The 12,582-nt window shown below is 42.0% G+C and overlaps 1 protein-coding gene and 1 pseudogene across 1 annotated transcript; both read right to left on the reverse strand.

Moving 5' to 3' along the window:
* Positions 1-1,283: 1,283 nt before the first annotated feature.
* Positions 1,284-4,635, reverse strand: LOC111777893 (lysosomal Pro-X carboxypeptidase-like). Its single transcript, XM_023657624.1, has 9 exons — positions 4,169-4,635; positions 3,909-4,095; positions 3,705-3,838; positions 3,430-3,542; positions 3,103-3,346; positions 2,153-2,305; positions 1,894-1,973; positions 1,650-1,699; positions 1,284-1,573 (listed from the first exon to the last, which is right to left on the reverse strand). Exons 1-9 carry the CDS (start codon positions 4,553-4,555, stop codon positions 1,440-1,442), a joined length of 1,482 nt encoding a protein of 493 aa, XP_023513392.1. The 5' UTR covers positions 4,556-4,635; the 3' UTR covers positions 1,284-1,439.
* A 2,098-nt stretch (positions 4,636-6,733) lies between these two features.
* Positions 6,734-10,345, reverse strand: LOC111776699 (annotated as a pseudogene).
* Positions 10,346-12,582: the final 2,237 nt, after the last annotated feature.

The raw sequence follows: 12,582 nt of genomic DNA on the forward strand, positions 1-12,582 counted from the left end.
AGACGGGAGTAGAATTAGAGTCGGTTTAAAATGACTTTTTAAACGAACTCTTTTACGTAGTTCACCGTTGACTCGAGCATTGGAGGAGCTTAACAAACAAAGTGAAAGGAATAAGAATGGGCTATAGTGTTGTTTAATTTCAAACCCAAAACCCATTTAAAAAAAAAATTGATTTTTATTGGTAGAGGCATCTTGTTGATGATTTGAAGTGATAAAGAATGGGCTGCATTTAGAACTGACAATATTCTTTGAGATGATGGCTCATGGGTTCTTAGAAGATGGCTGTTGTGTAAGCCAACTCTAGGACAGAATGAAGTGGGTTGAATTAGAACAGGATAAGAAAAACACATCAACAACTTTGGCTTCTGTTCTTCATCAGTGGAGCTCTGCAATTATGATCCTCTTGCATGCTGTTGGAACCCACTTTGTGAGGTTGTCATCAACTTTAAATATCTCTCTTGCATCATTCCTCTCTTCAACATTTTTTAATATTTGTACACCTATAAGATTCATAAGATAGCAAATATCTTCGGAATGTGTAATGATCCAAATCCACCGCGAGCAGATATTGTCCTTTTTGGACTTTCTCTTTTGAGGTTCTCCTCAAAGTTTTTAAAACGCGTCTACTAGAGAGAGGTTTTCACACCCTTATAAAGGGTGTTTCGTTTTCCTTCCCAATCAATGTTGGATCTCACAATCCACCCCCCTTCGAGGTCCAGTGTCCTTGCTGGCACTTGTTTCTTTCTCTAATCGATGTGGGACCCTCAATCCACTCCCCTTTGAGGCTCAACGTCCTTGTTGGCACACCGCCTCGCGTCCACTCCTTTTGGGGCTCAGCCTCTTCGTTGGCATATTGCCCGGTGCCTAGCTCTGATACAATTTGTAACGACTCAAACCTACCGCTAGCAGATATTGTACTCTTCGGACTTTCTCCCTTCAAAGTTTTTAAAATGCGTCGTTAAAGGAGAGGTTTCCACACCCTTATAAAGGGTGTTTCGTTCGTTCTCCCCCAACCAATGTGGGATCTCATAGTAATAAACCCAAATTAAAAGTTCAAGAATCGAACGTTTATCAAGAACTCTTTAAAATTCAGTGACTTGCTAGACACAAATCTAAATTAATCGAATTGATTTGGTTTCATGAGTCATCCTCCAACAAGAAACACCCATTAAAAATAGTGGAATAGTTGACTTGTTTGTGGTCATGTTTCTTCAAGTGGCAAGTAAAGGACACTTTCAACACTATCTTCTACACAATCATTTTCTTATGTTGTTCCAAGTAGGGAAGAAAAGAAAGGGCACCACCACCATTTATTAAGAGTCTTTCATAACTCTGAAAAGGGCTTTTCACCACATTCTTTGATGGATTCAATACAAGTTCATAAATTTATGTTCAAACTAGGGTGCCCCTTCATCACCCTTTTGTATTCTTTTTAGCTATTATTTGGACTCCTTAAGATCAGCATAGTACTTCCTCATCCATTCTTTAATGATGCTAACTTCTGTTTCTCTTTGTTTCACTAACCATTGTGGATCGGTTTCATTTGCCCGTAAAATGTCCAAACAATGAGACCCTGAAAAACGAACATTTGTAGTTATAATTTTATGACTATGAATCAAATAGGGGAAGGAAAAAGAGAAGACCGTTACCGTTGGCTGTATGAACTGCAAGGAGACTGTCTGATAAGCTTTGCAATACTCTGTATTCACAAGAAAGGGAAGAAAGGGACGAGATATTATCCTCTTTGGACTTTTCCTTCTGGGTTTCCCCTCAAGATTTTAAAACGCGTATACTAGGGAGAGGTTTCCACACCCTTATAAAGAATGCTTCGTTCCCTCTCCAACCAACGTGGGAGCTAACAATCTCAAAATCACTACAAAAACATGCTCTTACCCGCCACTGCTATACGGATCTCTGAGTCCATTGGAGAAAATGATGTTGCTGCCAAATCTTTGAAGGTGGAGCTTTATGTCCTGTAATTTGAATGGAGATGAGAAAGAGCGGAGAAACCGAAATATTTTGTTTTCAACGAAACACGTAGGCTCGTCTGATAACTATTTTGTTTTTGTTAAAGAAGGCTCAAAAGTTACCAAAAACTTGGGAGAAAGAGGATAATTTAAAAAATGAAAGAGAGAAATGGTTGAGTGCATACATTGCCACCATAATAGGTGGTGACCCAGTGAGGCCTGGGAGAGACGCCGTATAACTGATTGCAGTGATTTATGAAGCTTCCAAGGTCAAAAGTGTATGGTGGAAACATAGTATCATTGTCTGCGCCTATTGGCATCACCATCTCACTGCATTTCTGGAGTATACAGAAGCTACTTCAATGTACAAATAATCATAATCTTCACATATATGCACAAATAAAAAGTGAAAAATCCTATAAACTTCTTTTCTTTTGGGAATATAACAAATCGATTTAGTTGTGAGATTTTATATCGGATGGGGAGGAGAATGAAACATTCTTTATAAAGGTGTGAAAATCTCTCCATAGTATACACGTTTAAAAAACCTTGAGGGAAAACCCGAAAGCGAAAGCTCAAAAAGGACAATATCTGCTAGTGGTGGGCTTGGTCGGTTATAAATGGTATAAGAACCAGGTTATTGGCAGTGTGCTAATGAGGATGCTTAGCCCCAAAGGGGGTGGACACCAGGTGGTGTGCCAGCAAGGACGCTAGGCCCCGAAGGGGAGTAGATTGTGAGACTCCACATCGATTGGAGAGAGAAACGAGTGTTAGCGAGGAGGATGGTCCCAAAGGGGTGGATTGTGAGATCCCACATCGATTGGAGAGGGAAACGAGCGCCTGCGAAGACACTAGGCCTTGAAGGGGGTGGATTGTGAGATCTCACATCGGTTGAGGAGGAGAACGAAGCATTCTTTATAAGGGTGTGGAAAACTCTCTCTAGCAGACGCGTATCAGTTGAGGAGAAGAACGAAGCATTCTTTATAAGGGTGTGGAAACCTCTCCCTAGCAAATACGTTTTAAAAACCTTAAGGGGAAACTCGAAAGGAAAACCCAAAGCTCAAAAAGCACAATATCTGCTAGCGGTGTGTTTGGACGGTCACTCATATATTGATGTGTTCAATAAAAGATTTACCTGCCATCTCCAACCGACATCGGTTTCAGTTTCATTTCTGGGCTCAAGATTATAGCAGGATAGCTTTCCTTCATAAGCAAAAACACCTGCAGCTATTTTGCCAAGAGTCCCACTTCCAGAAGAAGCTCCATCAATACCATCACAGATTCTAGTGACCGGATATCTTGGTGGTTGGTTGTATTGGGCTGCACCCGCATACATAGACCACAAGTAGTCTTCCAGCTGAGAGTAACTCTTCAGAGGACTACAACAACAAACCAAATGGATATGAAAACTACAACTTTCTTCAACTTCATCAAATTTAGATATGGAAAGCCATTCTAATACCTGCATGTTTTGAACTCCTTGCTAAGGATGGAAAGGCCACTAGCCTTAGAAGCAATGGCTTCCATTTCGGACCACGAATCCCGAATAGTTTCATAGCAACTCTCACTAACTTCCTGCAAATTCATTAACATTTTATCCCATATTGGTTGGGGAGGAGAACGAAACACCCAAACGCGTTCTAAAGCCGTGAGGGGAAGCCCAAAGAGGATCAAAGGCCTCGGTGTTACAAAAACATTAAAACTTGAAATAGATGACGAATGATTCTAGTATCTTACTCTAAAATCCTTGGTGGCAATAGAATAGTATCCATTATGTGGCACGATATCGTCGAAGTAAAGAATCGGGGCCGAAGATGCCAGAGCTCCAAGTGCAACATGAGGATATTTCAGACGGAACCATGCAGCCAACACTAGATACATAATGTTATATTACATGCCAATGCAATAGAGTTTAAAGATTTTGAATGAGAAGTTACTTACTTCCTCCATATGACCCACCAAGGACAATTACAGGACAATCTTTAGCATGTAACTTCTTTTTCAAATGTATAAGAACAGCTGCATAATCTGCTATCGCTTGAGCCGAGTTGAAATAGCCTAGAGTGCTAGCGTTCTTAAGTGCTTCTTGCCTTGATCCAAAAGGTATTGATTTCCCATAATATCGATGCTAACAGGAACACAACAAGTCTTATACCATAAGAAAATTACATAAAACCTCTAAAGTAGATGTAATTCCATACCTCAATATAAACAAGAAGAGCACCAAATTGAAGAGCATTATCAGTCATGAACCCTATAGCGTTCAAATCTCCTTCCAGTGGCCCTTCAGCGCCCAAGTAGGCAAGAATTGGAGCACTAGAATTTGCGCCGCCCCAATACTTAAAGTTGATTACATATCTATGAGGGAAGCGTGTGTAGCTCTCAGGCTTGTAGTTGAAGTGATCCAACGTTTGGTTGTAATAAAATGTCTTGAAATCATCAGAAACAGGTGAAGCTTTAGCGTTAGGAAGAAAGGTTCTGCTAAATGGACTTAGCCTTGGGATTCTGTACTGTGTTGCAGTGACACAGGTTGAGAGGATGAGAAGTATAAAAGGAAGCCATGGGGATGAAAGCATGGGGAAACTCATGGTAGGTTGTTTGCTTTGGTGTTGCTTGGACTTGGTTTGAGACAGCCAAGAGGTCCTTTATATAACAAAAACTTTCCCAAGTTTGTTCTGATTTTCGAACAGATATTGATAATATTGGTGAAGGTATTATTTAAGGTATTTGAAACCAAATAATTATTTCATCTTTGTTTGGTGTCCATTAAAATTTGGATTGCAAATCATCCACAGACCATAAGCACCACGTTGAAGCCAGTGGAATTGTGGACTTGATTTGATTGCAGGCAAGTTGGTAGAGCTTTCATCTGCATAACATGCTTTTAAGTGCGAGATAAAAGATACTTTGAGATCCCACGTCGGTGGGAGGGAGGAACGAAACATTTTTTATAAGGGCGTGGAAACCTCTCTGTAGTAAATGTGTTTTAAAACCGTGAGGCTGATGGTGATACGTGATGGGCCAAAGTAGATAATATCTGCTAGCGGTGGGCTTGGGTTGTTACAAATGGTATTGGAGCCAGACATCGAGCGGTGTGCTAGCGAGGACGCTGGCCCCAAAGGGGGTGTGGATTGTGAGATCCCACGTTGATTGGAGAGGGGAACGAAGCATTTGTTATAGGGTGTGGAAACCTCTCCCTAATAGACGCGTTTTAAAACTGTGAGGCTGACGGTGATACGTAGCCAAAGCAGGCAATATCTGCTAGTGGCGGGCTTGAGCTGTTACAAATGGTATTAGAGCTAGACACCAGGCGGTGTGCAGCGAGAACGCTGGAGGGTGGATTGTGAGATCCTACATCGGTTGGAGAGGGAAACAAAACATTCCTTATAAGGGTGTTGAAACTTCTTCATAGTAAACATGTTTTAAAACTGTGAGGCTGACGACGATATGTAACGGATCCAAGTTGACAATATCTGCTAGCGGAGGGCTTGGGCTGTTACAAATGCTATCAGAGCCAAACACTGGGCGGTGTTCCAGCGAGGACGCTGACACCCAAGGGGGGTGGATTGTAAGATCCCACGTCGGTTGGAGAGGGGAACGAAGCATTCTTTATAAGGGTGTGGCAACCTCTCCCTAGTAGGCGCGTTTTAAAACCGTGAGGCTGACGGTAATACGTAACGGGCTAAAGCAAACAATATCTGCTAGCAGCGGGCTTGTGCTGTTACCGGTTCAAGATGGAAAGTAAAGTAAAGTAAAAATTGTAAAAACCTCAACCTAGAAAAGGTTAAAGAGAGGATGGAAAGTAGAGCAGAAGAGACAATAAGAATATTCTCATTCTTTGATGGGATCACATATGATGCCTTTTATTCTCTTTTGTGTAGAAATTACTGTTTATAGACTATAATGCCTTCCCCAATCACCATCACTGCTTTCTATTTGTTGTAGTTCACCAAATCTGCATAATATTTATTGAACCATCCCTTAATGATATCAACCTCAGTCTTCCTTTGTTTCACCAAATCTGCATAAATTTTGTGAGATGCCACGTCGGTTGGGCACGAGAACAAAACATTCTTTATAAGGGTGTGGAAATCTCTCTTTAGTAGACGCGTTTTAAAAACCTTGAGGGAAATCCCAAAGAGGACAATATCTGTTAGAGGTGAGCTTGGGCCGTTACAAATGGTATCAGAGCTAGATACTGGGCGATGTGCCAGCGAGAAGGTTGAGCCTCAAAGGGCCTGGATTGTGAGATCCCACATCGGTTGGAGAGGAGAACGAAACATTTTTTCTAATGGTGTGGAACCTCTCCCCAGCAAACACGTGTTAAAACCTTGAGAAAAAGCTCGAAAGGGAAAGTCCAAAGAGAACAATATCTGCTAGAGGTGAGCTTGGGCTGTTACAAATGGCCAAGCGATGTGCCATCGAGGAGGCTGAGCCTCAAAGGGGTGGATTGTGAGATCCCACATCGATTAGAGAGGAGAACAAAACATTCTTTATAAGGGCGTGGAAACCTCTCCCTAGCAGACGCGTTTTAAAAACCTTGAGGGAAAGCTTGAAAGGGAAAGCCCAAAGAGGACAACATCTGCTAGAGGTGAGCTTAGGCAGTTACAAATGATATCAGAGCCAGACACCGAGCAATGTGCCAACGAGGAGATTGAACCTCAAAGGGGGGTAGATTGTGAGATCCCACATCGGTCGGAGAGGAGAAAAAAACATTTTTTTTATAAGGATGTGGAACCTCTCTCTAATAGACGCGTTTTAAAATTTTTGATGGCAAGCCTAAAAGGAAAAGCCTAAAGAGAACTATGCCGGTGGCAACCAACTAAATCAGGAATGGCATGACAATGACGAACTTGCATAACACGAAGAGGTCAAAGCATTACCATTAGTTGTATACACAGATGGGAGAGTGTCTGATATATTGTGTAGTAGCCTATAGAGTCAAAGAGAGAGACCATCAAGAACAAGTAAAGGAAATCATCTTTATTTGTTAATACTATTATGCTTACCCGCCAATGCTATAAGGATCTTTGAGTCCATTGAAAAAAATAATGTTGCTACCAAATCTTTGAAGGATGAGATGTAAATCCTAAAAGAAAATAAAATAGAATGAAGTAAGTAATTGTTGCAAATAAGGAAATTGTTTGGTGTTCTAAAGGAAATAATTGAAATGCATACATGGCCTCCATAATAGGTGGTAACCCAATGAGGCCTGGGAGGAACACCACCGTATGATCGATTGCAGTGAATGGTGAAGCTTTCAAGATCAAAAGTGTATGGTGGGAACATAGTATCATTGTCTGTGCTTATTGGCATCACTATCTCACTGCATCTCTGATCTGAGTAAAAGAATCAACTTTTTAAGTATATAAACAAATTTTGAAGTATTTTCCTTTTTCCTCGAGGGTTTAAGAAGCGTCTGTTAGGGAGAGGTTTCCACGCCCTTATAAGGAATATTTCATTCTCCTCCCCAACCGATGTGGTATCTCCCAATTCACCCCCTTTGGAGCCCAGTGTCCTTGCTGGCACTCGTTCCCTTCTCCAATCGACATGGGACCCCTGATCCACTCCTTTTGGGGCCCAACGTCCTTGCTAACACACCGCCTTGTTTCCACCTGCCTTCAGGGCTCAACCTTCTCGTTAGCATATTGTCCGATGTTTGGCTCTGATACCATTTGTAAACCCCAAGTCCACCGCTAGCAGATATTGCCCTCTTTAAGTTTTTCCTTTCAGGCTTCCCCTCAAGGTTTGTAAAACTCATCTACTAGGAAGAGAGTCTAGCTCTACTCCAATCAGTGTCTCGCACTAAGGTCCCACATCGATTGGAGAATGGAACGAGTGCCAGCAAGGACACTGGGCCTCGAAGAGGGGTGGATTGTGAGATACCATATCGATTAGGGAGGAGAACGAAACATTTTTTATAAGTGTGTGAAAACCTCTCCTTAGCAGACGCGTCTTAAACCCTTGAGGGAAAGCCCTAACGGGAAAGTCCAAAAAAGACAATATCTACTAGCATAGCGGGGATCGAAAGACCATTAGTGAAACCAATCAAATCTACTTGACAAAGTTTCCTTTCTTCTTTTCCAGAAAATCTTATTGATAGCAATACGAAACCGATTTAAATCTTGTAGTGATCAATTCCGTGTAAGCAAGATAGATATGAGTATCAGAGGGCTCTTATTTGGCTAATGAGATTAAGACATCTTACCTGCCATCGCCATCCTACATCAGTTTCAGTAGCATTTCTGGGCTCATTAATATAACAGGAGAGCTTTCCTCTATAAGCAAATACACCAGCAGCTATTTTGCTGAGTATTCCATTTCCAGAATAAGTTCCATCAATGGCACCACAGATCCTGTTCACTGGATGTTTTGCTGGGTGGTTGTATTGGGCTGCACTTGCATACACGGACCACAAGTAGTTTTCCAGCTCTGTGGAACTTCTTAAAGGACTAGAAAATTAAAAAAAAAACATGTTAAGTTCACTTCATTCAATTTGGACAAGAGAGAAATTTCGTTACCTGCATGTTTTGAACTCTTTGTCAAGATTGGAAAGGCCATTGGGTTGAGAGGCAACTGTTTCTATTTCAGACCATGACTTCCTAATAGTTTCATAGCAAGCCTGACTGACTTCCTGTTACGATCGTACAACAACGCACACACTCGATCAAGATGAACACAAAGAACAACAAGGAGGAATATTGGCTAAAATACATGGAACGAAGAAAGTAAATCTTGAAAGTACTGTCTAATGGGTATATATAATGATTTCAGCTTACTAAATATAGCTTTAACAGATTTAACTACTTACGAAATATAATCTACCAAATATATCAAATTTTTACGAAATATCAGCATCTTACTCTAAAATCCTTGGTGACAACAGCATAGTATCCATTTCGCGGTGTGATATCATCGAAGTAAAGAATTGGAGCCGAAGATGCAAGAGCTCCTAGTGCCACATGAGGATATTTAAGACGGAACCATGTAGCCAACACTGTTAAAAAAAAAAAAAAAACATTTTGTGATATCCCACATTGATTAGGGAGGAGAACGAAACACCCGTTATAAGGGTGTAGAAACCTTTCCCTAGCAAACACGTTTTAAAAACTTTGAAGAGAAAGCCTAAAAGGACAATATCTACTAGCGGTGGGCCTGGATCGTTACAAATGGTATCAGAGCCAGACACTGGGTGATGTGCTAGTTTGTTCCCCGAAGGGCCTTGAAAGGGGGTGGATTTGGTGGAGATCCCACATCGATTGGAGAAAGGAACGAGTGTTAGCGAGGACGCTGGGCTCTTAAGTGGGGTGGATTATGATATCCCACATTGGTTGGGGAGGAGAACGANTTTGTTCCCCGAAGGGCCTTGAAAGGGGGTGGATTTGGTGGAGATCCCACATCGATTGGAGAAAGGAACGAGTGTTAGCGAGGACGCTGGGCTCTTAAGTGGGGTGGATTATGATATCCCACATTGGTTGGGGAGGAGAACGAAACACCCTTATATATGAAAACCTTTTCCTAGTAGACACATTTTAAAAACCTTAAGGAAAAACTCGAAAGGGAAAATCCAGAGAGGACGGTATCTGCTAACAGTGAGTCTGGGCCGTTACACATTTACATGTCCTGTTAGGTACTAAATATTAAAAAGTTCGAGGATTTCGAATGAGAAACTACTCACTTCCTCCATATGATCCACCAATAACAATCACAGGAGAATAATTAGCATTAAACTCCTTTTTTACATGCATAAGAATGGCTGCATAATCTGCTATTGCTTGCGCTGAGTTAAAATATCCAAGAGTGCTTGCATTTCATAGTGCTTCTTTCCTTGATCCAAAAGGGATTGATTTTCCATAGTACCTATGCTGGTAAGATGAAGATCTTAGACCAAAACTACAAGACTCTAAAACAACAAAAAAGGGATTAAAGAGTTAAACTTTACCTCAATATAAACTAGAGCATTGAACTTAATGGCGTTATCTGTCATAAACCCAATACCATTCATAGCAGAATCTATTGGTGCTTCAGCGCCCAAGTAAGCAAGAATTGGAGCGCTTGAATTTGCACCACCCCAATACTTGAAGTTAATTATGTATCTTTGAGGGAATGTTGTGTAGCTTTCGGGCCTATAGCTGAAATGATCGAGTGTTTGTTTGTAATAAAATGTCTTGAAATCATTCGAACGAGGTAATTCCAGAGCTTTGGAATGATGTAGAAACTTTTCACCGATAGGACTCAGCCTTGGGATTCTATACTGAAAAGAAGTGACAGAGCTGGAAAGAAAGAGAAGTAAAAATGGAATCCATGGGGAAGACAACATTGAAAACCTCATGCTTGTTATGATAATTTTTCAAGCTTTGTCATTTGTTGTGAAGAAAGCTTTATATAAACAAAGGCTTTCCTTGTTTGAATGTTTTTTTTATTAGAAATTGAATTTTAGTATAGTCTGACTGTGACATCCCACGTTGGTTGGAGATGAGAACGAAGCATTTTTTACAAGGGTATAGAAACTTTTTCCTAGTAGACGCGTTTTAAAATCTTGAGGGGAAGCTCAGAAGAGAAAGTCCAAAGAGGATAATATCTATTACAAATGGTATTAGAGCTAGACACTGGGCTGTGTGCCAGCGAGGAGGCTGGCCTCCAAGGAGGTGAATTATGAGAACACACATTGGTTGGAGAGGGAAACGAAACATTCCTTATAAAGGTGTGGAAACCTCTCCTTAGTAGACGTGTTTTAAAACCTTGAGGGAAAGCTCAAAGAGAACCGTATCTGCTAGTGGTAGGCTTGCACTGTTATAAATGACATCAGAACCAGACACCAAGTGGTGTGGTGTGCCAACGAGAACACTGGCCCCCCAAGGTGAGTGGATTGTGAGATCCCACATTGGTTGGAGAGGGGAACAAAGCATTCCTTATAAGAGTGTGGAAACCTCTCCTTAATAGACGCGTTTTAAAACCTTGAGGGGAAGTCCACAACGGAAAGCGCAAAGCGCAAAGAGGACAATATTTGCTAGTTGTGGGCTTGGGCTGTTACAAATAGTAGTGTGCTAGTAAGAATGCTGGGCCCCAAGGAAATGGATTGTGAGATCGCAAGTTGATTGGAGAGGGGAACGAAGCATTCCTTATAAAACAAATGGATTGACAAATAATAGCATTCCAGTTATTCAAATATCTAACCGTAAATATTGCCCATTTGGCAGCTCAGATGTAACATAAAAACAAATGGAGAATGATGTAATATGGATTAAATAGTCTTCTAAGAATCCTAAGAGATAAACTAACCTTGATTTCTCCTCCTACGTGAATATTACATGAATATGCTGCCAATGGAAGACAATTAGATATTTTAACACAAATAATATTGAAAATGAAATATTGTATTTTTTCGAGAAACAAACAAAAACGAGAAGTGATGCTGTCCTTAGGAGAAGTTAAATCGTTTCCTTTGGTGTGCGTTTGTTTTTTAAATTTGATAGCACAAAAAAAGAACACAGAAAGACACGGTCATTAAACATCGACAACTGTAACAGTCCAAACCCACAACTAGAAGATATTGTCCTCTTTAGGCTTTCTCCTTCGAGATTCCCCTCGAGCTTTTTAAAACGTGTCTACTAGAGAGAGATTTTCACATCCTTATAAACGATGCTTCGTTCTCCTACCCAACCGATGTGCGATCTCAGAATTCACCCCCCTTCGAGGCCTAGTGTTCTCGCTGGCACACCGTCTCATGTCCACCCCCTTCTCGTTCTCCTACCCAACAGATGCGGGATCTAACAGTTCACCCCCTTCAGGGCCTAGTGTCCTCGCTGGTACTCTGTCTCATGTCCACCCCCTTCTTGTTCTCCTACCCAACCGATGCGGGATCTCACAGTTCACCCCCCTTCGAGGCCTAGTGTCCTCGCTGGCACACCGTCTCATGTTAACCCCCTTCTCGTTCTCCTACCCAACCGATGCGGGATCTCACAATTCACCCTCCTTTAGGGCCTAGTGTCCTCGCTGGCACTATGTCCACCCCCTTCTCGTTCTCCTACCCAACCGATGCGGGATCTCACAATTCACCCTCCTTTGGGGCCTAGTGTCCTCGCTGGCACTATGTCCACCCCCTTCTCGTTCTCCTACCCAACCGATGCGGGATCTCACAATTCACCCTCCTTTGGGGCCTAGTGTCCTCGCTGGCACTATGTCCACCCCCTTCTCGTTCTCCTACCCAACCGATGCGGGATCTCACAATTCACCCTCCTTTGGGGCCTAGTGTCCTCGCTGGCACTATGTCCACCCCCTTCTCGTTCTCCTACCCAACCGATGCGGGATCTCACAGTTCACCCCCCTTCGGGGCCTAGTGTCGTTGCTGGCACACCGCCTCATGTCCACCCCCCTTCAGGGTTAAGCCTCCTCGCTGGCACATTGCTCAGTGTCTAGCTCTGATACCATTTGTGACAACTCAAGCCCACCACTAGCATATATTGTCCTCTTTGGGCTTTCCCTTTCAAGCTTCTCCGCAAGGTTTTTAAAATGCGTCTACTAGGGAGAGGTTTCCACACCCTTATAAAGAATGCTTCGTTCTCCTCCCTAACCGATATGGGATCTCACAACAACCGACTATTACCCTTATTTA

The sequence above is a fragment of the Cucurbita pepo genome, chromosome LG16 (assembly GCF_002806865.2).
Source record: "Cucurbita pepo subsp. pepo cultivar mu-cu-16 chromosome LG16, ASM280686v2, whole genome shotgun sequence".
NCBI classification, from domain to species: Eukaryota; Viridiplantae; Streptophyta; class Magnoliopsida; order Cucurbitales; family Cucurbitaceae; genus Cucurbita; species Cucurbita pepo.

What these genes read in the sequence shown, in the direction of transcription:
- LOC111777893 (XM_023657624.1), bottom strand. Translation starts at nt 4,555, where the DNA reads ATGAGTTTCCCCATGCTTTCATCCCCATGGCTTCCTTTTATACTTCTC. An exon ending in ATGTCGGTTGGAGATGGCAG is followed by an intron (nt 2,306 to 3,102) that starts GTAAATCTTTTA and finishes TGTATACTCCAG; the next exon opens with AAATGCAGTGAGATGGTGAT. An exon ending in GATCCGTATAGCAGTGGCGG is followed by an intron (nt 1,700 to 1,893) that starts GTAAGAGCATGT and finishes TTGTGAATACAG; the next exon opens with AGTATTGCAAAGCTTATCAG.